Source organism: Esox lucius, chromosome 22 (genome assembly GCF_011004845.1).
Source record: "Esox lucius isolate fEsoLuc1 chromosome 22, fEsoLuc1.pri, whole genome shotgun sequence".
In the NCBI taxonomy this organism is placed as follows: Eukaryota; Metazoa; Chordata; class Actinopteri; order Esociformes; family Esocidae; genus Esox; species Esox lucius.
In genome coordinates this window covers 18,803,738-18,829,280 of record NC_047590.1, presented here as the reverse complement: position 1 = coordinate 18,829,280, position 25,543 = coordinate 18,803,738, and the positions used below count along the sequence as shown (strand labels likewise).

The 25,543-nt window shown below is 43.4% G+C and overlaps 2 protein-coding genes across 3 annotated transcripts; both read left to right on the top strand.

The window, feature by feature from the left end:
* Positions 1–305: 305 nt before the first annotated feature.
* Positions 306–10,227, top strand: cbsa (cystathionine beta-synthase a). 2 transcript variants are annotated; one of them, XM_010905163.4, is made up of 15 exons: positions 306–411; positions 3,717–3,977; positions 4,259–4,365; positions 4,805–4,939; positions 5,019–5,098; positions 5,232–5,436; positions 6,385–6,476; positions 6,642–6,767; positions 7,613–7,697; positions 7,898–8,003; positions 8,218–8,295; positions 8,516–8,650; positions 8,823–8,931; positions 9,062–9,146; positions 9,889–10,227. In XM_010905163.4, exons 2-15 carry the CDS (start codon positions 3,724–3,726, stop codon positions 10,014–10,016), a joined length of 1,725 nt encoding a protein of 574 aa, XP_010903465.1. In that variant the 5' UTR covers positions 306–411; positions 3,717–3,723; the 3' UTR covers positions 10,017–10,227. The 2 variants fall into 2 exon arrangements, with proteins under 2 accessions (XP_010903465.1, XP_010903466.1); XM_010905164.4 differs by having other exon boundaries at positions 3,695–3,977.
* Positions 10,228–21,420: 11,193 nt separating this feature from the next.
* Positions 21,421–24,943, top strand: cryaa (crystallin, alpha A). Its single transcript, XM_010905165.5, has 3 exons — positions 21,421–21,850; positions 22,696–22,818; positions 23,905–24,943. The coding sequence occupies exons 1-3, from the start codon at positions 21,653–21,655 to the stop codon at positions 24,112–24,114; spliced, it is 531 nt and encodes a 176-aa protein (XP_010903467.1). The 5' UTR covers positions 21,421–21,652; the 3' UTR covers positions 24,115–24,943.
* Positions 24,944–25,543: the final 600 nt, after the last annotated feature.

Genomic DNA, 25,543 nt, shown 5'->3' with positions numbered 1-25,543 from the left:
TACAGGCGTCGGTTCCCAAAGGTGTCTGATGTGTTTATGATTATTGATGATCAATTCTTAAAGATACTATGTCTTATGGGCCAACTTTTATGCCAAGATCACATGTTGGAGAAATACAATACAGTTTTACAACAATTATGAAGATCAGCCAATACGCTTTGTATGGGGTATAGGATCCGTGAGATGTGCATGATAATGACTATCGAGCATAAAACCTGGTCTTCAGGTCTGGAAAAGGCGAGTCGTACGCCCTTGCTACAGCCAATCAAAGTTAAAACATGGTTTCTGCATTCATTGGCCAACTGGTTTCTTCCCGTGAATTTCACTTTCTTAAAAATCTTGTTCCATCGCGGGTGGACCACGTTGCTACCACTGGACCACAATTACTTTACCCGATCATTAAATTAGTCGGTAAGTTACAACTTTATTTAGCCTACCACGTGTATGAAGATGTTAGCATTTGATTGAATGGTTCAGAACACGTTAATATTACTGTTGAATCTACTGCAATTATGTGTAGATGTATTTTTTTCAAGTTCATTCAAACAACGTTTGAAGAAATTCTAATGATCTTTGATGTGTCCATACTGGTTTAGGTCAGTATGTGATAATAGATAAGAGTGTCGACTTCAATAGAAAGTTCTTGTTTTTACAAATAGAACGTTTTTTTAAATTTCCGGTGCTCCAGCAATGCTTTTACCAAATGCGATTCACGCGTCCTGTATGATACGTATCGTAAATGTATTGGTTGATGAGAAATGAAAGGTGTACTGTGTTGAATCCTACTTCTAAACAATAACACGATTTGTCTCCTCGTCTTTCCTTACCGAACGAGACCGGTATGGTGCTAACTAGTCCCGGGTGGTTTAGGGTGGAAAGGATGGTAGGCAACTGCGAGTGTCTGAAGGGCGCATATGGCGATTACAAGTCATTGTAAACTGCTGGACAGACCGGCGAAAAAGTTCAAATGGGGAACTTTGATACATTTTGTAGAAAACGTTTAATTGAAACATGAATTTAAAACATTAACTGCACATGTCTACTGGTCGTTTTTGCTTATTTTAATGCTAGTACAATAAACATCATGCATATTTCCCTTGTAACATTGTGTCAAAAAATAAATAACAGATTTTATGCAAGAATGTGGTTCGAAATACTGTCTTTTTTTTTTCTGGGCATTTTCAGACATGTTCTAACACACTTTCTGCTACTTTTGGTTATTCTTGAAGTATTTGTACACACATGTTTTATACACAATATTAATTGTACTAAATAGATACCATTTCTAATATAAGAGAAGGAAAATATATTTTCAATAATGCAAAATTGCTCTTTGTTAATGCAACTTACATTAACAGCTAGCATAGTCTCTCCTGAAAGGATTTATTAGTTGCCACTCTGTTAAATGTTCTTAAAGGCGGTCAGATTGCAAATGAACCCACCAAAGGAGCCCACTCTCCACTCCCATATCTATTTGCAGAATCTATTCACTGTAATACTGACACTGAAGTATTAGTAGACACTGTAACAGAAGTAGCATGACCAGCGGTAGAAAAGTTTCAGCCCATTTAGGAATGTCCTGGCAGAAGGGACCGTTGATTTTGGTCTCACTCTCCCAGAGACACAATGCTCTCAGTCAGGTTTGTGTGCATGTCACTGGTGTCTTTAGTGTCGCTCAGAGTTCTGTGTACACTGTGTATTAGTTAGGGGCCAACTCACCTTTAGCAGGAGGGCAACCAAATTATCGAACTCTGTGCAATCCAAATAATTCGTTGGCTACAGTGAGTGGGAAAAAGTATTTGATCCCCTGCTGATTTTGTATGTTTGCCTACTGACAAAGAAATGATCAGTCTATAATTTTAATGGTAGATTTATTTGAACAGTGAGAGACAGAATAACAACAAAAAAATCCAGAAAAATGCATGTCAAAAATGTTATAAATTGATTTGCATTTTAATGAGTCAAATAAGTATTTGATCCCCTCTAAATCAGAAAGATTTCTGGCTCCCAGGTGTCTTTTATACAGGTAATAAGCTGAGATTAGGAGCACACTCTTAAAGGGAGTGCTCCTAATCTCAGTTTGTTACCTGCATAAAAGACCTGTCCTACAGAAGCAACCAAACAATTAGATTCCAAACTCTCCACCATGGCCACTCACCTCGTGGAGTTGCAATGATCATGAGAACGGTGAGGAATCAGCCCAGAACTTGTTAATGATCTCAAGGCAGCTGGGACCATAGTCACCAAGAAAACAGTTGGTAACACTGTTGTGAAGGACTGAAATCCTGCAGCGCCTGCAAGGTCCCCCTTCTCAAGAAAGCACATGTACAGGCCCATCTGAAGTTTGCCAATGAACTTCTGAATGACTCACAGGAGAACTGGGTGAAAACCGAGGCTCTTTGGCATCAACTCAACTCGCCGTGTTTGGAGGAGGAAGGCTGCCTATGACCCCAAGAACACCATCCCCACTGTCAAACATAGAGGTGGAAACATTATGCTTTGGGGGTGTTTTTCTGCTAAGGGAACAGGACAACTTCACCGCATCAAAGGGACGATGGACGGGGCCATGTAATGTCAAATCTATGGTGAGAACCTCCTTCCCTCAGCCAGGGCATTGAAAATGGGTCGTGGATGGGTATTCCAGCATGACAATGACTCAAATGCACAGCCAAGGCAATAAAGGAGTGGCTCAAGAAGAAGCACATTAAGGTCCTGGAGTGTCCTAGCCAGTCTCCAGACCTTAATCCCATATAAAATCTGTGGAGGGAGCTGAAGGTTCGAGTTGCCAAACGATGCCAAATGACTTGGAAAAGCTCTGCAAAGAGGAGTGGGACAAAATCCCTCCTGAGATGTGTGCAAACCTGGTGGCCAACTACAAGAAACGTCTGACCTCTGTGATTGTTGTTATTCTGTCTCTCACTGTTCAAAATAAACCTACCATTAAAATTATAGACTGGTCATTTCTTTGTCAGTGGGCAAATGTACAAAATCAGCAGGGGATCAAATACTTTTTCCCCTCACTGTATTCATTGGTTAGACATAAGGTTACATTGTCTTAAACACTGATTCCCACTGTGTTACTATGACCTTGGGTTACTTGGTCTCTCCACAACTGTAAGTGATCATAAGATAATGGGAAAACTCACATTGGGTGGTCATTTAGAGGTACTTAGTGCAGGTCAAAATTCAGTAGGTGGTACAGTTACCAAAAAGTTTGGGAACCACTGTAAAACATGGGTCTTTAGGGTATCCCCATTAGTCTGACACTGTCTGATTACCGCCAAGTAGTTTGTATCAGAACTTTGAGGTTAGTCCCAGCATCACTTAGAATATGTCACACACGATACCACTGATATGGTATCGTGTGTGACATATCCTCCTCTGTCAGCTCTGGGATCGTTCTTAAGAGTTTCCTGGGTGTCATTTCTCGGAAGACGTCACCCTGTTCATCGGTATGGGACATACAACCGCTGCCTCTCCTCGAATTCCATTCACGTTCTGACAGGGCACATGCTTCTCATGTTCCTCTCAGACTGTTATGTGACGTTGTCTGAGCGCTGGATATGAAGTTAGCAGCAACTGCAAATGACCACTGACTAGGGGTCAGCAAATTTATTGTCGATGGTTACAGTTGGGGCAAGGGGAATTTGATCTGCGCTTTAGGGAATGACAAAGCTTTTGTGACATTTCCTAGCTTGTGCCATTTGCCTTCCCAGGTAAGCTATGCCTGCGGTCCCCTCCAGCAAAGACAGCGGTGTCCTGGGCCCTAACGTGCCAGCATGCCCGCAAGCTGCGAGTCTACGTGTCGGCGTCTCTTCCCCCAAAGGGTGCAGTAGAGACAACCTGGAGGTGGTGGACGTGGAAGGAACCATTCAGTCGGTGGGGGAGAGAAAGTGGATCCGTCCCGACCTGCCCAGCCGATGCACCTGGAGATTAGGGGGCAACCCCACCGACTCCCCACACACCCATCCTAAACAGTAAGTCTGGTAGCCCATTTTTATGCCTCCCCACCACCTCTCCTGATTTCGACTGGGTTCACTAGTCCATCGTTAATGTTTTTATTGGGTGGCAGCACAGCCCAGTGTTTAGAGCATCTGACAAGTACACTAAAGGTAAAATATAGGTAGTTCTGTCCCTAAGCAAGGCAGTTAACTCTAGTTTCTCCTAGGTCGTTGGCAAACATTTTCTCACTCATTCTTGGCAAAATAAAGGTTAAAAACTAGTTGTCGATGATCGCTAAACATTGTCTTCTTCCCAGAACCAAAGCCCCTAATATACTGCCCAACATCCTCCAGAGGATCGGCGACACACCGATGGTGCGCATGAACAAGATCCCTAAGACCTTTGGTCTAAAGTGTGAAATTTGTGAGTCCATTTCTTTCTGCTGAGTCATACACAACAGTCAAGTCGATTTTTGAATGTGTCGGCTTAAGAAGTCATGTGAATATTATTTCCTTTTGGACACCCGGACCTTTTGTCTAGGTTCTTACCAAAACTCTTTGAAGAATTTCTAATGCTTAACTCCATAATCCTTTTTGTACTTTCTGGCAGTTTTATTATGTTTAATGTAATTATAGTTTTTGCAGGATTTGGTCTTCAGCACAGCAAATTATACACCAAGTAGTCTGTTGGCTTCCCAATATCTGTTTCTTCTGTTGATGGTATGAAGGGCTTTCAGACATTTCAAAACACAAAGGAGTGAAGTGCAAAGTCCAAGCAAACTTGAGAAATGTACACCCTAATTTTGAATCTCTTGTATGAATGTAAGTGAAGCATGTTCAAAGTCATTTCTGACTCTTTGCAGTGGCCAAGTGTGAGTACTTCAACGCGGGCGGCAGTGTGAAGGATCGGATCAGCCTGCGCATGGTGGAGGACGCAGAGAGGGCGGGGCATCTTAAACCAGGAGACACAATCATCGAGCCCACCTCCGGCAATACTGGTGTGTGCGTGCGTGTGCATATTTGTCTAATTGAATGAATATGCCCCTTGTCGTTGTGCACTAACCTTGTGTGTCATAGGCATCGGTCTTGCCCTGGCTGCTGCGGTGAAAGGTTACCGCTGTATCATCGTCATGCCCGAGAAGATGAGTCTCGAGAAGGTGAGACCTGTTTCAGTATCACTCTAAAATCTGGGAACTTTACAGGCCGTCTTTACATCAGTTTCCATAGCGTGACATGCGTTGAATTGCTCTGATTTTGACGGTGATAATTTGACCTCGTGTCTGAACCCAGGTGGACGTTCTGAGGGCCCTGGGTGCCGAGATCGTCCGTACGCCCACCAGTGCTCGCTTTGATTCGCCCGAGTCTCACGTGGGTGTGGCCTGGCGCCTTAAGAACGAGATCCCCAACTCTCATATCCTGGATCAGTACCGTAACCCAAGCAACCCCCTGGCCCACTACGATACAACGGCGGAGGAGATCTTGGAGCAGTGTGACGGTATGACAGACTTCCTGTCGGCTCCCTCCTCCTCCTCTTCCTCCCTCTAATTCTTCATTGTTCCTTCTCACTAGTATCTCTGACCTTCTGTGTCTGTCTTTGTCTCTCTGTGTCTCTGTCACCTCTATCACTTGTTTTATTTGTTTAAAGGTTCCCAACCCCGGTCCTCAAGTATCCCCAACAGTACACATTTCTGTTGTATCCCTAGCCAAGAACAACCTAATTCAACTTGTCAACTAATGATCAGGTTCTCATTGTGTTGTATTGTATGTGCTTGTCCAGGGCTACAACAAATGTGTACTGTTGAGTTTTAATCTGACCGGGGTTGGGTACAATTAATTTCACGGTTTCCCAATGTTTTTCCCCTCATGTTTGAATTGAGAAATTGGGTAAGGGAGAAATTCCTACTTGGTGGCTTATTTATGAAATAAAGTATATTTATTCCCCCAGATGGTATTCCACCAAATGTTTTATAATTTTCTATCAAACCTCATTTTAGTTTAAGGAGCCATATGAAGGTTTTTGGTGTGTAGTCTCCTCACTCGTTTTGAACACTTGCAGTACTGGCGTCCCCCAACCTAAACCACCCTTCACTAGATCATAATGTTCCTGTATCATTGGGTCAGGGAAGGGGAGAAGGAGAAAGGTGTCATTGTTTAAATTCCAGTCTTGTAAATGTCGGAGACAAGATTCCACACAGTGTCACTTCTTGAAGGTATTCTTGTACAGAAAGAATTTTGATCATGGCAACAGTAATTAATTGTACATGTTGACTTTTAAAGGTTGAGGCTCAGCTTCTGAATGTCAAGATATTCCTATGGTTTTTTACAGTTTGTTTTTCAGAAAAAAATAACATTTGTTGACTTGTACCTTTCAGCGATTCACTCTATGAATTTTTCACATTGGTCTTCATCTCCATGAAATAACCAACATTTGGTGACCTGGCAGGTAAAGTGGACATGCTAGTGGCAGGCGCTGGCACAGGCGGCACCATCACTGGTGTTGCCCGCAAACTGAAGGAGAGGTGCCCCAACATCAAGGTGAGTGACTTCTGAAACAGAAGAAACATTGACTCTCATCTCGACATTCCAAACTTGACATATCTAGTGTCTATCTGACCAGCATTCTGGACATTCAAATTCCCATCCAACTATAAAAAAAATACAAACCGAATCAGTTTAATCTTTGAACGTGTGTGTGTTCAGATCATTGGTGTGGACCCTGAGGGCTCCATCCTGGCTAAGCCAGAGGAGCTTAACAAGACCGACAAGACCCAATACGAGGTGGAGGGGATCGGATACGACTTCATTCCCACGGTGCTGGACAGATCAGTAAGTCTCATGGACACATGCATACACAGGTTGTGTTCCCCAACCTCTTTTTAGCTTCAAATGACTGACTGTTATATTCTCCTATTTGAATTAATTGTTCCCTCAATGATTGTCTGCGGTCCAGGCTTTGAGGCAGCAAAGCAGCCCCAAACCATGATGCTCCCTCTACCACACTTCAAGGTTGGGAGGAGGTTTTGACATTGGGATGTACTAGCATGCAATATATTCTCTCCTCCCCACATAGTGTTGTGCCCTTGTAACGGGTGTGAATTGGCTAGGCACTTAGCGCCTCAATTGGGGCAGATAGCATTTCAATCAGTTACATCACTTACTGTGAGACCTTGAAGTAGTTGTTTACCTTGTTCAGCAAGAGCTGTAGATTTTGTGGGGTGATGGAAACGACACTTGGTGGGTGAGTCGTGTTTATGTTAACTGGTTCGAGCCAAGCGTGTGGCAGTCTGAGCCAAAGTTATAATTGTTTTGTCTGTCCAGAGAACATTGTTCCAGTACAGCTATGGAACATATTGGTGGTTTTGGCAAACCTGAGGTGGGTGGCAATATCCTTTTGGAGAACTGGTTTTGTCCTGGGCAGCCTCTCAAATCTCACTCTTGTTTAGTGTCTTTGTTATAGTAGACTAATGAATACAGGTCTTAAGATGTGCAAGAGGTGCCTGGAGAACCTTAGCTATTACCTTTTAGTCCTTTGTCATCTCCCTGACCATTATGTTACGTGCCCTTGCTATGATCATTGTTGGATGCCCATTGCCCATTCCTAGGGAGAGTGGCAGTGGTGCTGACATTTCTCCAAGGTCTTCTGAAATGTATTTTTACTTTTTAAACTATAGGTTGTGGATACCTGGTACAAGTCCAATGATGAGGAGTCTTTCAGCATGTCTCGTATGCTCATCAGAGACGAGGGACTGCTGTGCGGTATGTATCAGTCTAGGCCATTGTTTTCTCAGGGGAGTGGTGAGGGGTGGTTGTGTGACAGTAATTCACAGGATATACATTTTCTTTCCTAATTCAGTATCTAATACATAATAGGTTACTTGTAGCATTGTTTCCAAAGACTTTTGTATAGTCATAATTTAAGCTCACCACCTGTTCCCCACTCTTGTCCCCTTTGCCAGGTGGCAGCTCTGGTACTGCCATGGCAGCGGCTGTGAGGATGGCCAAGGAGCTGAAGGAAGGTCAGCGTTGTGTAGTCATCCTGCCGGACTCCATCCGGAACTACATGTAAGGAACCTGGGACTGAGATATAATATTTTACTGTTACGTGAATATAATGGTCTATTAGCGTTAAGCTTAGCCTGCCCCCATCCGGTCATTTCCGCTTATTAGAGAGCTGATGCGTCACCTGGTCTTTACTGATGATCCTAGTGTAATACTATACATAAAGCCTTTACTGTTTGTATGAAGGTAACAACAACATCTGTTTACTTTCTTTCAGGACCAAGTTCCTGAGTGACAAGTGGATGTTCCAGAAAGGCTTCCTGAAGGAGTCTGACATCATGGTGAACAAACCATGGTGAGTCTCTTACGTTTCAATACTTTACTTAGATTAATCCAGTTTCACACACACACACACACACACACACACACACGTTCAAGTGTAAAACTGAATTTAGCATTTTCCCAACTTCCTGAGTCCTCCTCAAGGAGGTGGGACACCCCAAGTGATCAGCATTTGTTGACATTAGCAGGTGTGTATCTCTAAATGGTTATGCATCACTCGTTCTCTCTCTCAGGTGGTGGAACCTGAAGCTACAAGGGTTAAACCTGTCCGCTCCTCTGACTGTCCTGCCCACGGTTACCTGTCAGAAGACCATCAAGATCCTAAAAGAGAAAGGCTTTGACCAGGCCCCCGTTGTCAACGAGGCTGGGTAGGTGTCCTGTGTCTGTTTCTTTTATGCCAGTTATCCACGTCACCACCTTATAGGTAGGTTAAGTTTAATTATAAATGTTAGGTTATTGAGGTTAATGTTGGGGAACATGGAATTGTTGTTTTCATATCTGCACAAGCTTAGTAATTCTGTACTGTGTGTATGTTTGTAGGCTGATTCTAGGGATGGTCACTCTGGGGAACATGCTCGCGTCTGTGCTGGCTGGGAAGGTCAAACCTTCAGACCCAGTTAACAAGGTGCTCTACAAGCAGTTCAGACAGGTCAGTTACTCTCACTGAACATCAGCCTGGTTAATGAGCATAGATGTTTTTGTAACCATTACAAACACCCACTCTGAAACCCTTCATGTTTATTTAAGTGATGAAACGGTCCTCTCCTGGCTGTCCTCAGATCCGTCTGACTGACAACCTGGGGAAGCTCTCTCGCATCCTGGAGACAGACCACTTTGCCCTGGTGGTACATGAACAGATCCAATGTAAGTCTGTCACTGTGTCACTAACTTCCTCCATTTAATTCAAGCCTCAAAGCAGCTTGTTACAAGAATGGGAATTATCACATCTTGTTCCAAGGACAGTCACAGATGGTTAAAACCCTCAGGTGAACAGTTTGGTTTAATATTTGCCTGTCACTGGCAAAAATACCAGTCTCAAAGTCCTCCAGTGTCATGCCCCAACATTGATTTGGGACCGCAACCAACAATACCCAACCCATTCCTAGTCCAATGATGACTGTTGGGAGGAATGTTCGCCAGCCACCCTGGCATTCTATTGGCTGTCACAACCAGGGCCATAATATCAAACATCTTGGAATTGCTGTTGTGTAATAGGTCATTATGGAAATCTGCTTTTCTTCATACAATGGCTGATATCTATAGCACCTGTCCAAAGCTAAATGTTTGATGGTTTCTAACTACAGGATATCACGTAACACAGTGGCCTATCTCATGGCGTGGGGGTAGAAGTTATACAGGATCCTGTAATTTACACGCCCCGATACTGCATGCTATGACATCGCATGGAGAACGGTCTGTGTCTGGAGCTACTGATTATTTGAATGCCTGCCAGTGACACCTGGTGTGGAGGTCCTGCGTTGAAGGAACCTTGTGATGGAGATCTTGCGTAGCTTAACCTTGTGATTGACCTAGCCGTACAATGCACACCACCCATTCGTGGCTTTGTCTCTGTCAATTACATTCCCCCCATCTTTCGCTCTCTTAGACCTGACGGACGGCTCCCACAGCCTAAAGCAGATGGTGTTTGGAGTGGTGACGGCCATCGACCTGCTCAACTTTGTCACGGTCAGGGAGAAGAGGGAGCGAAGCATCTCCGAGTGCAGTGACCTGTGACCTTGTCCCAAGTGACCGCCGGGTCATTGCACACACCTTAGTTGCGCACACCCACTTCTTGTACACAAACATCTTGCATGCACGCATCATGTAGACGCAGGTGAAATATTAATTTGCATTAAGCTTACAAGCATACACACAGACGGATAACTTCTATATGTAAAAAGTATTATCTGGATTTGTGTAATATTAAAATCCTTTGGGAAAACAACTTTGTATTTTCAATTGATATGAAATCATGTAATATCCTAATTTGGTGTATTTAAAGTTTGCATTTACTACAGTGGTTGTAAGTAGTGGATATAAGGATTAAGTATTTCTGGAATTATGTTGAGCCTTCCATTACTGCTGCACTGAATCACTCTAGCTGTATGTAGTCAGCAGTTACACCAGCCTATCACATGATGGCAGTGAAAGCATAGATTTGCTTGGTGTAACCGTTGTTGTTGAACTGGATTGAACGTCCTTGAGTGGGCCTTAAGTGAACTAAAACATGTTCAGGAGAGAGGACCAAACTTGAATGCTACTCTCCATCAACTCAACAAGCCACAGCTGCTAGAAGTTGCCATCTACCTAATGCATGTTGGAGGTAGTTGCCTTGAACGCAGCTCCTTAATACGCATCAGCTGTTGCCGCTCATTGGTAATAAGCCTCTATACTTGTCCTCGTTCTCCGTCACCACAGCAACCACTACACGGTACAAACTAACAATTGTGGTGCGTGTTGCGCTAGGAGGTGCTGAGTTCCCTTCCAGACAGTAGTTAGTGCATTTTTGTAACAGCCCCCTATGGGATTTGAAGGCACGTCCCTTGCGTTGTGAGTGCAATGCTCTTTTAACTGAGCTACAGAACTGAATTAATATTCATTGCAAATTCATTTTTCCAGTCTTCCACCCCTTTATCCACCTATCTAGTGTCTCACCAGTTTTTCCAAGTATCTCGTGCGGGGTTGCTGTCCTAAAAGTATCTGCATTATTGTTTTACTAAATTGATTATTGGAAACGAAATGCCTCCATGCTTCGCACTTATTCAAACTGCTTAAAAACATTAGTTCAAATGTATTGTATGAGAGTCACTACATTGTGCAATTTTTGTTTTAAAATCAGCACCCAACAGCAAATTAGCTCCTGCAGCATTTGTCCTGCCAGAGGAGGCCACATCACATTACACTCTCCTCAGTCAATACAAACCTGGGTGTGAAATTCCTAACTGCTCTGCCCTTTAATTCCCATATTACTCTGGAAAATCAAATTTCACCTGAGGAAACACTCCAGACACTCTCTGTGCATAACATTTTATTCATGCATTTACTTTCAGAATGTATTTTAATGCAGTACTTGCAGAGTAAGATGACCAGATTTCCAGTTCTGCGGTCAATATATCATTAAAATATCCAATCTCATCTATGAAATTCAGGGACAATTCCGGTTTCATGTATTTAGTCTAACAAGCACACTTTGTTAGACAGAGAACTATATCACAGAAACATTACAGACAGGGCAGAATTGGCCAGTCTGAACAGTCATTCAGTGGTCTGGGTAGAATAAGAGCAAAAGAAAACATTAACAAAATGATATCCCCACAAGCTTAGTAATTCTGTACTGTGTGTATGTTTGTAGGCTGATTCTAGGGATGTTCACTCTGGGGAACATGCTAGCGTCTGTGCTGGCTGGGAAGGTCAAACCTTCAGACCCAGTTAACAAGGTGCTCTACAAGCAGTTCAGACAGGTCAGTTACATTCACTGAACATCAGCCTGGTTAGAGTAAGATGACCAGATTTCTGAAATGAAAACCTGGGACATATCCAGGAAGAAAACATTAGCAAAATTAAAAAAGAGACAATAGAATTTTTCTTTTCCAATCTTTCTCTTCACTTCTCTTCTTTCTTCCTTTTCTTCTCTTTACCTTTCCACCTCACTCTCCTACACTCCTAGCTTCACTCTTTTTACTCCTTTAATTTTTCCTTCTCACTTTTCCTTTCCAATCTTTAATACTAAATTGTACACTATTAGATAACATACTTAGGTTAACAGATTCCCATTGCTTGCCTCATTTTTTAAATTTTATCTCAAAAGCATTGGAATAATAAAATGGCAAGTTCTGTTATCATATCTTTACCTTTGTTCCTTTATCTCCCTATCTAGTCTTCTCCACTATAACAGAAAACATAATGCTAATGTTATGACAATTTCAAAATATATATTTTCACACTACTTCCAAACCATTAAAATTGTAATCTACAAATAAATATTTTCATAATTAATTGTGCATCTATGTAATATTCATATTTTCAATATAGCCCATCCCTGCATGTTTGCATTTGAACGTTTTTTAACCTAGCTGCCATAACGTTAGCTAGCTAACCTACCGTAGCTAGCTAACTTAGTCTACATAGCTAACGTAAGTTAGCGTAACCTATTTGAAACCTAATAGAGCAGATCATCTGTGTATTTAATAATTTGGGACATTATATCTTCACTAGTTAGTATCTCAAACAATTGGAACCTGGTTTGAAAAGACGTTTGTGGTGATGTTGTGGATTAATTTGACACTTGCTAGCTTCTGGCTGAGTTTTCCACAGCAGTTCTCTCTAAAACTAGCGCAAGCAAGTAGTAGAAGAATGAATGAACCTGCAATAGCGAGCAGCCCCCCTCTGTTTGCCAAAACAAGGACTACGCGATTGAGACGTCAACCAGTGGTCTCTGCTGCCCGGTATTTCTTCCCATGTAAAATAAAATGTCACTTTGTGGGCAGTTTTTAATGCACAGTTGAAAACGGGGACATTTCCGGGGACGTGTGGTTAACCTTATAGGGGCTTCCCTTTAAACTAATCGCCCATTCTAAACAATGCTGCAAGGACCCTGACAAACAATTCTATGCTAACTTCAATCCTATCCTTGCTGATTTCCTCTCATTGGCAAATCTGGCAAAAATCTGATTATTTTGCCTCCAAGCTAAAAAATATAATAGGATGTAACATAGATTAGCTAAATTAAGAAATTGTCAGATTAAGTTGTTGCTAAACTACAGGACTGAAAATACTGTCCCCAATATTTACACTGCAAAAGTCTGTGGTGGGAGTTCAGGATTAGTCTGTCCTGTATGATGTATTTATTTTCCTAGACACTGTGCTTTAGCAAGTTATTGCTTGCTCTTTGGGGTTTTAGGATGGGTATCTGGGGCATCTTGGACATTTGGACCCACTGTAGTTTGACCCTCGGGTGCATGTTACAAAAACATGCTTGAATTAAGCAAAATGAAAAGGCCGATAAGGTGAGACAATGTTGCTGGTAACAAGACAGACATTTCTGAAAACCAGCTACATGGTCTAATTCAAACACAAGAACATATAATTCTTGTTTTCAGACATAGAAAATCCTATTATATTATTCTAGGAATACATTTGTCTGAATAAGACTGTTGCATGATTTCAGAACTTTCTGTCTTGTTACAAGCAACATTTTCTCACCCCATTGGCAGATTATTTTGCTTGATTCAACCAGTTTTGTTCTCATTTCAAGTTTTAAGGCAAAGAAACTGACTGTGGACTACAGAAAGGTAAGGGAGGAGAATGCCCCAATCCACATTTTCAAGGAGGAGCGGTTAGAGAGGTTCATATTATTTGGTGTCCAGAACACTAGCAATCAAAATTAAAGCTGCGAGCAGCGTTTCAGGGAGCCAAGCGGGGCACAGGAAGCATCTCACTGCATGCTCTCACTAGAGAAATTTTTATTTAAAAATGCTATTTAAAAATGCCCAATGCCGCTAGTAGTCAGGATGTCCAATCGAAGGAGAGGAAATCATATCAAAACAAAAAGACCTTGAAACCAGAAAAGGAACCAGGCAATCCTAGTTCAGCCGATTAGGAGGGATGAATATTGTTGTCGCTGGCAGGTTTCAATCCCTGGTTTTCTATGTGGCAGACTGTCTTTAATCATTACACTATTTAAACAGCAGAATGAAACTTGTACCTCAGCCATTACATTTTGGCTGAAATAACGTGGACAAAATAACATTTATTATTATAGATGGCTAGCTAATAGCTATACATCCTACTTATAACTAAATCAATGACTCCAATCACTCCATGGCTGGTTCCTTTCTTTGGAAAACAATAACAGCATAAAAGGGTCACGCAATACAATTATTCTCGCAAATAAATGAAAACCATGGAGTAGAAAAGCATTTAGGAGATATACAATGTCTGAGAAGGGAATCGAACAGGGGTCACAATATTGAAGGAGTGGGATGTTCCCACTACATCACAGGGCTAGCTGGTAGACTAAATAGTCTCATCGGGTTGTGATCTATAATACCCGAAATAGCACACGCAGATGCATATTTTGAAAATCCACCAGAAACATTTACAATAATATAACTTTTAAAGACAATGGTCCAGTCATCCTTTACATCAATTGTCATCCAAATCCATTCAGCTGTTTTGGAGGAAATGTCGTTTAAGTGTCTTTTATGGCAAAATCGTGAGAAACATCGGTTATGTTTATTGCGCCACCAAGCTGTATTTCTGAATGGGAGTTTTCCTGTCCATTCCTAGCAGACACATTTACGAGTATGATTCGTTTCGTAGCTGTTTGATGTTCCATTTGGGTTTAATGGAAATTGAGCTACGAAACGCCCAGCTCAATTTCATTAGCTGATTTCGGCCATATTGTTTGAGATATCAACTTTCCTTATATAACATTTAAAGATAATGGTTCAAAGGTCCTTCACACCAAACGGCATGCAAATCCATTCAGCGGTCTCGGAGGAGATGTTGTTAACAAGTTTTTCACAGAAGTCAAAATGGAGGCCATATTGTTTGAGATATCAACTTTTCTTAAATAACTTTTAAAGAAAATGGTCCAGTGGTCCTTTACACCAATTGTCAACCAAATATGTTCAGTGGTTTCGGAGGAGATGTTGTTTAAGTGTGTTTTTATTAACGACAAAATCGATGATGTTTCGGGACCTTGGCCGTCTACAATCAGGCAAAGTTTGGAGCGTTTTGAAACAGATGGGACCGAGCTATGGACCTCTGAAAATGGCCCTGGAGAATAATAATAATAATAATAATAAAACATACAAACATAAAAGGGTTCCAGCAACTTCGTTGCTTGGCCCCCTAAATAATAAAACATACAAACATAAAAGGGTTCCAGCAACTTCGTTGCTTGGCCCCCTAAATAATAAAATGTACAAACATAAAAGGGTTCCAGCAACTTCGTTGCTTGGCCCCCTAATGAATGTAGTACACACCATGTTAAGACGCATCAGAGCTTTTTCACCGGCGGCTGCACCATTCATACCATCTTGAATGGTCAAGCTCATTACCAGAGCCAGACTCCCTGTTATCCAAGACGTCAGATGGTGTCCAAGGAAGGCCTTAAAAAACAATATCTCTTAAAGTCTCATAAAGGTGGGCAGGGTTTGGTATATGGGTAACAATAGCCTGACATTGTATCTCTCTAACAGTATTTCTTAAAAACTGCAACAGTTTTCTATTGCTGTGATAGGGGGAAAACTGAGGATGCTAATGACTGTATGATAATCACATAAACGAAAGTGAAATATACAAATAAATACATAGAATTAAATAATCCTAAACATGCTTCTTAAATGCAACATGGCCTATGTAATACTTGGGGAAAAACATCTCAAAGGAATACACTTTTGGGCCTGATAGTAAAGCTTACACTTTGTGAATACAATTATATTCATGCACAGTGGTTGCATTTATAGCTTGGAATGGCGAGGTTTGACATCTGCAAAGAACGGGGAGTTTTACTGATACTAATAACCAGGATGCAGATAAGATCAAGCTAAATCCTGGACCAAAACCTGCAACAGTCTGTTTTACACCAGACACTGGGAGAGGTATTTCAGCAGGAAAATGACCAACGATTCAAGGCAAAATCTACACTTGGTGTATCACGAATACATTGAATGTCTCTGAATAGCCAAGTTATATAATAAATGATATAATAATGTATGTATTTACACTGTACATGCACGTCACATAGCTGCTGCTACTGTTGATTATCTATCCTATATGTACATATGCTTAAACAAACCATAGCCCTGAACACTGACCCAGGACTGCCGACCCAGGATCTTATTGATTTCTTCATTGTCACTGTTATTTAAATTCCTTTGTTTGAATGTCTTGTGGTAATGCCCGTCCTTCATTTAGTTTTTCATTTATTTTTGTTCAATTTACTTATGAAAACCCAACGAAGAATTCCACAGAGCACCCGTCACACCTTTCCCCAAAGACTCACCTAACAGCACAGACCCAATACACTTGACCTCCTGAGTCCTAGGAGGTCTTAGTTCTTTCCATGTGGTGAATAACCTTTCCTGAGATGTTAAACAGCTCACCTCGTTTAGCTCGGTGTGTTCACACTTAGTCTTGTTGTGTACAAAACTTACCGCATTCCAATCCAGCCTAACACTTCTACTTTCCCCACTCCCAGGAGTGCAGTAACTAGACCAACACTGCCCCACCACATGCAGGTTAGCCCCGGGTCCCGGTGTCCTAAACCAATCTATTAAGAGAGTTATACGTCTATATTTTCAAACTTTAAAGCGACAACGTTATGAAGGAGCCTTTTCCATAACTAAGCAGTTACTCGTGCTGTAAACATGCAAAACAGAGCTGAGGTTTTGTCATCGATTAGCATTCGGGATAACTTGTCTCGGGTACGTTCAGACTTGAAACGCATCGGCCAGACTCACTCACTTTATATATACGAATCTGGGGTTACCCATCCGCCATTTCACTCAGATCCTGTGGTATGCAACCTGTCCTGGCTGGCGTAGGCCTGCGGAAATGTGGCTTTCATTGTTTGACCCATTGAGAAAAAAAAAAAAAACTCTGCCCCCAAACCTGCTGACACCGCTGAAACCGGGCCAGGGCCTAACTCCCGCCACGTCCGGCCTGCCTATCCTCACCCTCACCCTCCCTCCGGCCTCCCCACAATGCCCCCCTAAGCGCTTTCTCCCTCTCCCCTGGATGCTGGCTGGTTGGTCTTGGCACAGGCGGTCTGCGGGCTGGAAAAAAGGGCCGGGCTGGTGCTTTGGGTAAGCCTCTGAACTGGGGCGGGTGAAAGCTCTGCGGGATTAGTGTAATACGGCGGTGAGCGAGCCCCGGAGGGATGTCACCGGGAGAGGGGATCAGATCCATGGGACTTGGGGGTGGGTGCTGTGGGCGTGGAGGTGTCTGTTTGGGCGGTTAGCTTCCCCTCAATGTGATCTCAGGCTCTAACACACACACACACAGACACACCCTGCTTCAGACACACACAAGCATAAATTATCAGAGCAGACGTACAAACACCAATCAGGCAGACATAAACAAACCAACTGCTCTAAACGCACACGCCATGCACTCACCCAGACTTCTAATACCCTGAAGGTCATGACCTCCATGATCCTACAGTGCGCTTGCCTGCACAGACTTACAGTCATTTGTGACCTTGGCTGGTCCAGGGGTCTAAGCCGCTGCCTCTGGTACGTGTGTGTAATTTACCAGATGCTCTTATCCAGAGGAAGTCAGTCGTGAGTGCATACGTTTTCATCCATGTCGTACTGGTCCTCTCATGAGAATCAAACCCACAGCTTGTTACAAGCACCCTTCATGTCAGACTATTTGGAATCCCAGAATTTAGTAATTGGTTCACTTTTCCCTTTCCAAACTAACAGCACTTCTATCATATTTTTTGATGTGGTGGGAGAATAAAATATTTGGTCCCTCTAGGTCTTTTCTAGTCCCTGGCTCTCACCCATACATTTTCAGTGGCGTTAAAATCATGGGACTGGAATGGATAAGTTTGACTCTGTAGCCAGCTAGACATCTTTGTGTTGAGCTAGAAGAATGTTTTGGATCATTGTCTTGAGTTCTAGCTTCCTGTCCGAGGCAGATTTTGCAGTAAAATCTCCTAGCACTTTGCTTGTATTTATGCTAGTATTCCATGACGCCATGAGTCCTGACCAGGTTCCAGAGGCCTTTGGAAACAAAAGAGCCCAACGGGATCACATATCTACCATCATATGCCACACTGGGGAGTGTTTTATCTGTAAGAACATCCCTCTTTTACGCAAAACCCACCTCTTATATTTATCTCATCTGAACATAGAACTCAGTTTCAAACAAACTTTCAGTGTCATGTAACCAAACTCAGGTGCTGATGGGCTTCTCCATGAGGGTACAACAGTGATGTTCAAATCTGGCATTCAAAGCCAGTTCCACTCTATTTGTTCATGGCAACCCCCTAATCAGGGACTTATTTAGACCTGGGACACCAGGTGGGTCCAATTAATGATGAGGTAGAACAGAAGGCCAAGTCCCTGATTAGGGGGTCCCAGTGGGAACATGGAGTGGGCCAGCCTCCGAGGGACAGGTTTGGATACCACTGGGGTACAGGCTGTCTTCTGGAAATCCAAATAGCTTGTTTGCATGGAGGTGGTGCCTAATTGTAGTTTTAAAGACTGCCACCTGAACATTCAATCAGCACTATACCTGGGGGGAAAATACACATGGTTCATCACAGCTCCAGCTGTTTAACATTTCTTAACTATTGTCATAATAGTGTGGATTGTTATTTTCTTTGTAGCCATTGCTTATCCCATGTTGATAGACGTCAAAGGTTTGGCACATCTGTCACCTTATATTTATCAACCTTATATTTATCTTTGTGACACGTTTTTTTAGTGCAATATACAGTTCCCTCTTGAATTGTTTGCATAAAAAAAACAGTCAAAAAATTGTCATCAAGTAATAATTATTTTATTCAAGGTGTACCACAATAATTTGTACACATAGAAAATCTTAAGAACAAAATCAAATTCATGTATGTTCTGATTAAGATTTTACTTTTTAAAATGTGTCTGAGTCTTTGGGAATTCTAAGTGGTGATCCATGACTTCCTGTTTCACCTGGGTATTAATGAGGTGACACACCCTTTAAACTCCCTTAGTCAACCATCAACGTGGGAAAGGCCAGATTACCCAAATGAGACAAAATGTCTCATTTGCCATTACATGCCATTAGGAAATGTAAAACAACTGGAGCTGTGATGAACCATGTTCACATTGAGGTACAGTGAAAAAAATTGTTCAAGTGGCAATTTCTTTTCCTTGGATCACAATTGCAGAATTGCACAAGTTGTGGTCATCAACTCTCCGAAACTACAGTTAGACACCACCTCCATGCCAACAAGTTATTTGGAAGGGTTGGCAGAAGAAAGCCTCTGCTGTCAACAAACGTCAAATAAAAGCGCCTTTTCTAAATTGCATTGGAACTTAGTTTGGAACCAGCCTCCAAGGTCTGATGCGACCAAAATTTTGCTTTTTGGCAGCAAAAAACAATCTTGTGTTTGGTGTGAAAAGCCATCGCTGATGGAAAATATCCTAAACCTGTTGTGAAGTATGGTGGTAGATCTGTGACATATGGTGGTAGATCTGTGAAGTATGGAGGTAGATCTGTGAAGTATGGTGGTAGATCTGTGACGTATGGTGGTAGATCTGTGACGTATGGTGGTAGATCTGTGACGTATGGTGGAAGATCTGTGAAGTATGGTGGTAGATCTGTGACGTATGGTGGTAGATCTGTGACGTATGGTGGAAGATCTGTGAAGTATGGTGGTAGATCTGTGACGTATGGTGGTAGATCTGTGACGTATGGTGGTAGATCTTTGAAGTATGGTGGTAGATCTGTGACGTATGGTGGTAGATCTGTGACGTATGGTGGTAGATCTGTGACGTATGGTGGTAGATCTGTGACGTATGGAGGTAGATCTGTGACGTATGGTGGTAGATCTGTGACGTATGGAAGTAGATCTGTGACGTATGGTGGTAGATCTTTGAAGTATGGTGGTAGATTTGTGACTTGTGGTGGTAGATCTGTGAAGTATGGTGGTAGATCTGTGACGTATGGTGGTAGATCTGTGACGTATGGTGGTAGATCTGTGACGTATGGAGGTAGATCTGTGACGTATGGTGGTAGATCTGTGACGTATGGAAGTAGATCTGTGACGTATGGTGGTAGATCTTTGAAGTATGGTGGTAGATTTGTGACTTGTGGTGGTAGATCTGTGAAGTATGGTGGTAGATCTGTGAAGTATGGTGGTAGATCTGTGAAGTATGGAGGTAGATCTGTGACGTATGGAGGTAGATCTGTGACGTATGGTGGTAGATCTGTGACGTATGGAAGTAGATCTGTGACGTATGGTGGTAGATCTTTGAAGTATGGTGGTAGATTTGTGACTTGTGGTGGTAGATCTGTGAAGTATGGTGGTAGATCTGTGACGTATGGTGGTAGATCTGTGACGTATGGTGGTAGATCTGTGACGTATGGAGGTAGATCTGTGACATATGGTGGTAGATCTGTGACGTATGGAAGTAGATCTGTGACGTATGGTGGTAGATCTTTGAAGTATGGTGGTAGATTTGTGACTTGTGGTGGTAGATCTGTGAAGTATGGTGGTAGATCTGTGAAGTATGGTGGTAGATCTGTGAAGTATGGAGGTAGATCTGTGAAGTATGGTGGTAGATCTGTGACGTTGTGGAGCTGTCTATTTTTTTCTGCCTGGCTTGTGATAATCATCTGTCACTGGTAGAAGAGTGAGACACATTAGGCTGCGGTATTTTCATTAGGAATAGTACATAGCCCCGAGGCGCTGAGCATGCATGAATGAACTGCATCGCACTTTGTTTCCAGAGGTTAAGATCAGCTTTCTTTTAGTTTTACCCATGCCCCCCTGTTTCCCTCTGGTTGTCTACTAACTGTACGTTCTATACAGACAGACTCCGTTTGACTGCTGTTTTTGAGATGTTGACCACCGAATGACCACTGTCACCCCCAGACCTGAATTGTGACAAAAATACACTCAGTCCAAACACAGCGCCCTAACAATACTGCTACGCTCGTTGTGTGTGTGTGTGTGTGCATGCGAGCATGCAAAAGACAGAGAGGAAGATGACGCAGGTGATTTCACTTCTTCAGCACACATTGATGCCCAAATGTCCACATGACCAGGTTTCATTCCCAGTTCATATTTTCTGTATCAGAAATCCCACCGAACGATGTCCTTGCACTCGTGACCTCCTGCCTCACCCTCTCCTCGTCTCCCCACTTCTTCCTCACCTCCTCGCCCTAGGCGGGCCACTTTTTTCTTTTTTTTTTGCCAGACGCATGTTGCCGGGTCGGTGCGCTGGCAAGGGGTCCAGCCACATAACAAGGGCCGGCCTCCCCCCGGGGACAGAAGTGGGCTGAACGGGCCGGCAGAGCACCCCGCCCGTCAATTCTGCTGACTGAGCCCGTCCCAGCATGAGATAATGCCATTCCAGAGAGATCTGTGCTAAAGCCCCTCTTTTCTACCCCAGCGGCATATAAAGAGGGCGCCGCCACAGAGAGGGCACGCACCACTTGGGACCCCTACTCCTCTCCACTGCCACTTCAGCCTTTGTCTTTCGCCCACTGCACTTCCAGTCCTTTAGCTCCTACTTCACCCTCTTCATCTCTCTCCTCTCCCAACGCAAAAACAGGCGCACGCCAGCCGATCTAAAGCCAAGCAGGAAGAATCCGAATTTGCTAGCGTTTAGCCCCGTTCGAGCTCGAGCCAAGATCCCCACACTACCATGGATATCGCCATTCAGCACCCCTGGTTCAGACGCGCCATGGGCTCCATATACCCCGCCCGTCTCTTTGACCAGTTTTTCGGTGAGGGCTTGTTTGACTACGACCTGTTTCCCTACACCGCCTCCACCATCAGCCCCTACTACAGGCACTCGCTGTTCCGCAACTTCCTGGACTCGGCCAACTCCGGCATGTCTGAGGTAACGACCGACCTGCTCTGAGCCTGGTTCATCTAGACTGAACTCTGAGCTCAAAAGGTTAAACAGCTTTGTCTACGGTTCGGTAGGGACCACTAGAAGTATACTGACTGTGAAGCTGTTAGCTCAAAGGGCTGGTTTGGATATCGATGTTTCATAGGTCATAGGAAAGTGTTTACAGAGGGGCTTGTTTGGCCTTGTGGGAATTGTTCCCTAGTTATTAGTCCAATGATGCATTTGTGACATTCTATACAGTTTCAGTGGTTGAACAGAAGGTCTTTCTAATCAATGCTTAAGATAATGGTCTGATAGGAAAGGTTGGACTCGTAATTTGGCAAATAATGAAGGTCAGGCACCATTACTGGAGCCTTAAACATCTAGATGATGTGCATTCTGAAGTGCATTGCCTGTTTACAAGTTTATTGCAAGTGCATTGAAATCATTGTGTGCACATTACTATGTGAGAGCCAGACGGAACATATTAATAGGGGATAAAGATATTGCAGTGAAGGCCTCAGACTGTCCAAACCAGGCCAAACAGAATAACAGCATTGCCCATACCATCATATACAGGATTCACTGATTAACAGATTAGACTGAATTTTAACTTGGCTTATGTGTCAGGATAGAAGAAATATAAAGTTTTATCACACATAAAAAGATCATATGAACTAGGAATGCATTTCAACGCAAGCTTTTCAAAATCTCTTTGAGGTATAATTCGATGACAACATGATATACAATAACATTAATCAATTTAATGAACACACTACAGAACATGAGCTTCACTGTAGTAATTAGGGTCCCGCCATGCCTGTGACATTTAACCTCGTCCCCTTCCTTAACAGGTGAGGTCTGACAGGGACAAGTTCACAGTCTTCCTGGATGTGAAGCACTTCTCCCCCGATGAGCTCTGCGTGAAGGTTTGCGACGACTACGTGGAGATCCAGGGCAAGCATGGAGAAAGACAGGTGAGGCCTCCCAGCAGCGTTGGGCCCTGGGTGGGTTAACGGCTGAACTCCCTCCCCTCCTCTCTCAATACGTTTCAAGGGCCCTTCAGACACTCGCAGCTGCCTACCATCCTTCCCTCCCTAAACCACCTGGGACTAGTTAGCACCATACCGGTCTCGTTCGGTCAGGGAAGACGAGGAGACAAATCGTGTTATTGTTTAGAAGTAGGATTCTACACAGTACACCTTTAAATCAAGCATTCAGAATATAGACACGCCCGTTCAAGCATTGTTAAGGCATCTTTTCAACGTGGAGTGGTATGTTTGGAAGAGAGGTACTTCAGTGTGGATGTGAATGTGGGCTTTGATGGACAGTTATAATTTAGTGTAAAGCTGTGACCCCGTTTGGCAACAGTAGCTAATAGGTTTGCACCGGTGTTTTTTCCAGAGAGTGGGCTTATGTATGTGTGTGTTGTGTGTGTGTTTGTTGCGCGCTTGTAGACGTTTAATAATACAGATTTCCTACATAAACAATTGTTCGATAGTATTTGTTTTTGGCCAAAAGGTGACAGAAGAAATGTGACAGGGTGTATTAGTCAGTCGTGGATGTGATGTGCATTCGCTTGGAGCTTTCCTTTGCAAACATGGCATCAGATAATGTTACGTTATGTTTGGACGTGTACTGCACAGGCAAGACAAGCATTTCACTGCATAAACTGTGTGTGCAGTGAAATGTCTTTTTCTCAGTGCCTATCTGTTGACCTCTCTTTATTTCTGTCGTTTGCTGTCTCCCCTGCTCTCTCCATCTATCGTCCTTTTCTTTCTTCTCTTCAAGACAGACTCTACAGTCATTCTCCCGTTTCCTCCTGGAATTTCCCCTATCGCTCTCTTTTTCTGTCCATTTTGTTGTTTTAGTTCGGGATGTTTATGTTCTCCGGGGACACAGTGTGGGGGAGCCTTGGCAACTACAGAACATGTTGCTCTCTTCTATGTACCCACGCGTCATTCCCAGCAGCAACTCTGAGATGTTTTGTCTGGATTCCCTGCAGCGGTTATTCGTGAAACCTTTCGTTTTTTCCGCTTATCCCACGTTTCTCCTGTTTCCAGGACGACCACGGTTACATCTCTCGTGAGTTCCACCGCCGCTACCGCCTCCCCTCCAGTGTGGACCAGTCGGCCATCACCTGCACCCTGTCCGCCGACGGCCTCTTGACCCTGTGTGGCCCAAAGGTGACCGGTGGCGGTGACTTCGGCCGCGGTGACCGCAACATCCCCGTCACCCGCGACGACAAGACCAATGCCGCACCCTCCTCTTAAGAAGACGGGCGCGAGGCGTGCTGCCAGGCCAGGTGGCACCAGGGCTGCGGGGCTGTGGTTGGGGTGTCGACGGGTGGGAGGGGTCACGCTGAGGTGGGCTTATATTCCAAACAAAACAGCCGTGTGGCTGAGGATCGGGTTGGGGGTCACTGAACAACACCCCCCCCCCCAGACTCCTTCCCACTACCACGGCTTCCCCACCCTCATCACCCTATCCTAACCTCTCCCTGACTCCACATAAAGGATATCAGTGTATTTCTAGCCTTGTATTTCTCTCCCTTGTTAGACGGCAATAGACTATTACGACAGCATTAATATTCTCGTTACGATTATGATGATTATGACCGACTCATGAGGATGGATAAAGAGAGGGATGGTCGGGGCTTCGGGGGAGAATTTAAAAGTATACAGAAGGTTTAAAGAGAGGGTCGCATGACTTAACCCTGGCTTTCTGTCCTGTGATAAACAGAAAGCAGTTACCCTGGCGTACTGTGGGTAATCATTCACCCGGTGAGGGAGCTGCTCTTCATTACTGTACTGAGCAACTCTTCCTGAAAGAAAGGATAAGGGGGGGTTTGGGTTAAGTACATACCACGACCTGGTCCAATAGGACTTTTGTATTAGCCTTAAAAAGGGGTTCCATTATTGGGATTACACCACCCATCTGGCTCATTTTCCATTCCTGTTGCGACTTGTTTCCAAATCCTTTTCTTTTGTCTTTGAACATTTCCTGTCCTGTAGTGTTAGCCCTGTTCAACTGATATCTGCTCATTACCTGACAAGTCTACTAAAAAGTACATACAATAAAGCTGTACGATTAACCAAGAAACAACACTTGCCCGTGCTTTCTTTGTGTCGTGAAGCATTAATTGGCTCTGAATAGTTTGTGCATGTGAACTCCAATGCTACTGAGACCAAAACGAGGTTGTGCATTGTAATGGGATATTTCATAGAGCTATTAGTCTCATCACATTTTTACTAGTAATTAGTCAAATAAGTGGTGAAGCAAAAGTAAAGAGAGAGACAGAGATTTGAACACAGCCAAACAACCAGACAGAGACAGGGAAAGAGAGACACAGACCCGGATATACAATGGGAGAGAAACTGGGTCTTCCTTTTTGGGGGTCGTCTTGCTGTTTCTGGGTGTGGGACAAACAGAGCCAGAAAGAGACAGACGGAGAGACAACATACAGACAGACAGACACACTGAGACTAGGATAGAAAGAGACAGACGGAGAGACAACAGACAGACAGACTGAGACTGGGATAGAAAGAGACAGACAGAAAGACAGACACACTGAGACTGGGATAGAAAGAGACAGACGGAGAGACAACAGACAGACAGACAGAGACTGGGATAGAAAGAGACAGACGGAGAGACAACAGACAGACAGACAGACTGAGACTGGGATAGAAAGAGACAGACGGA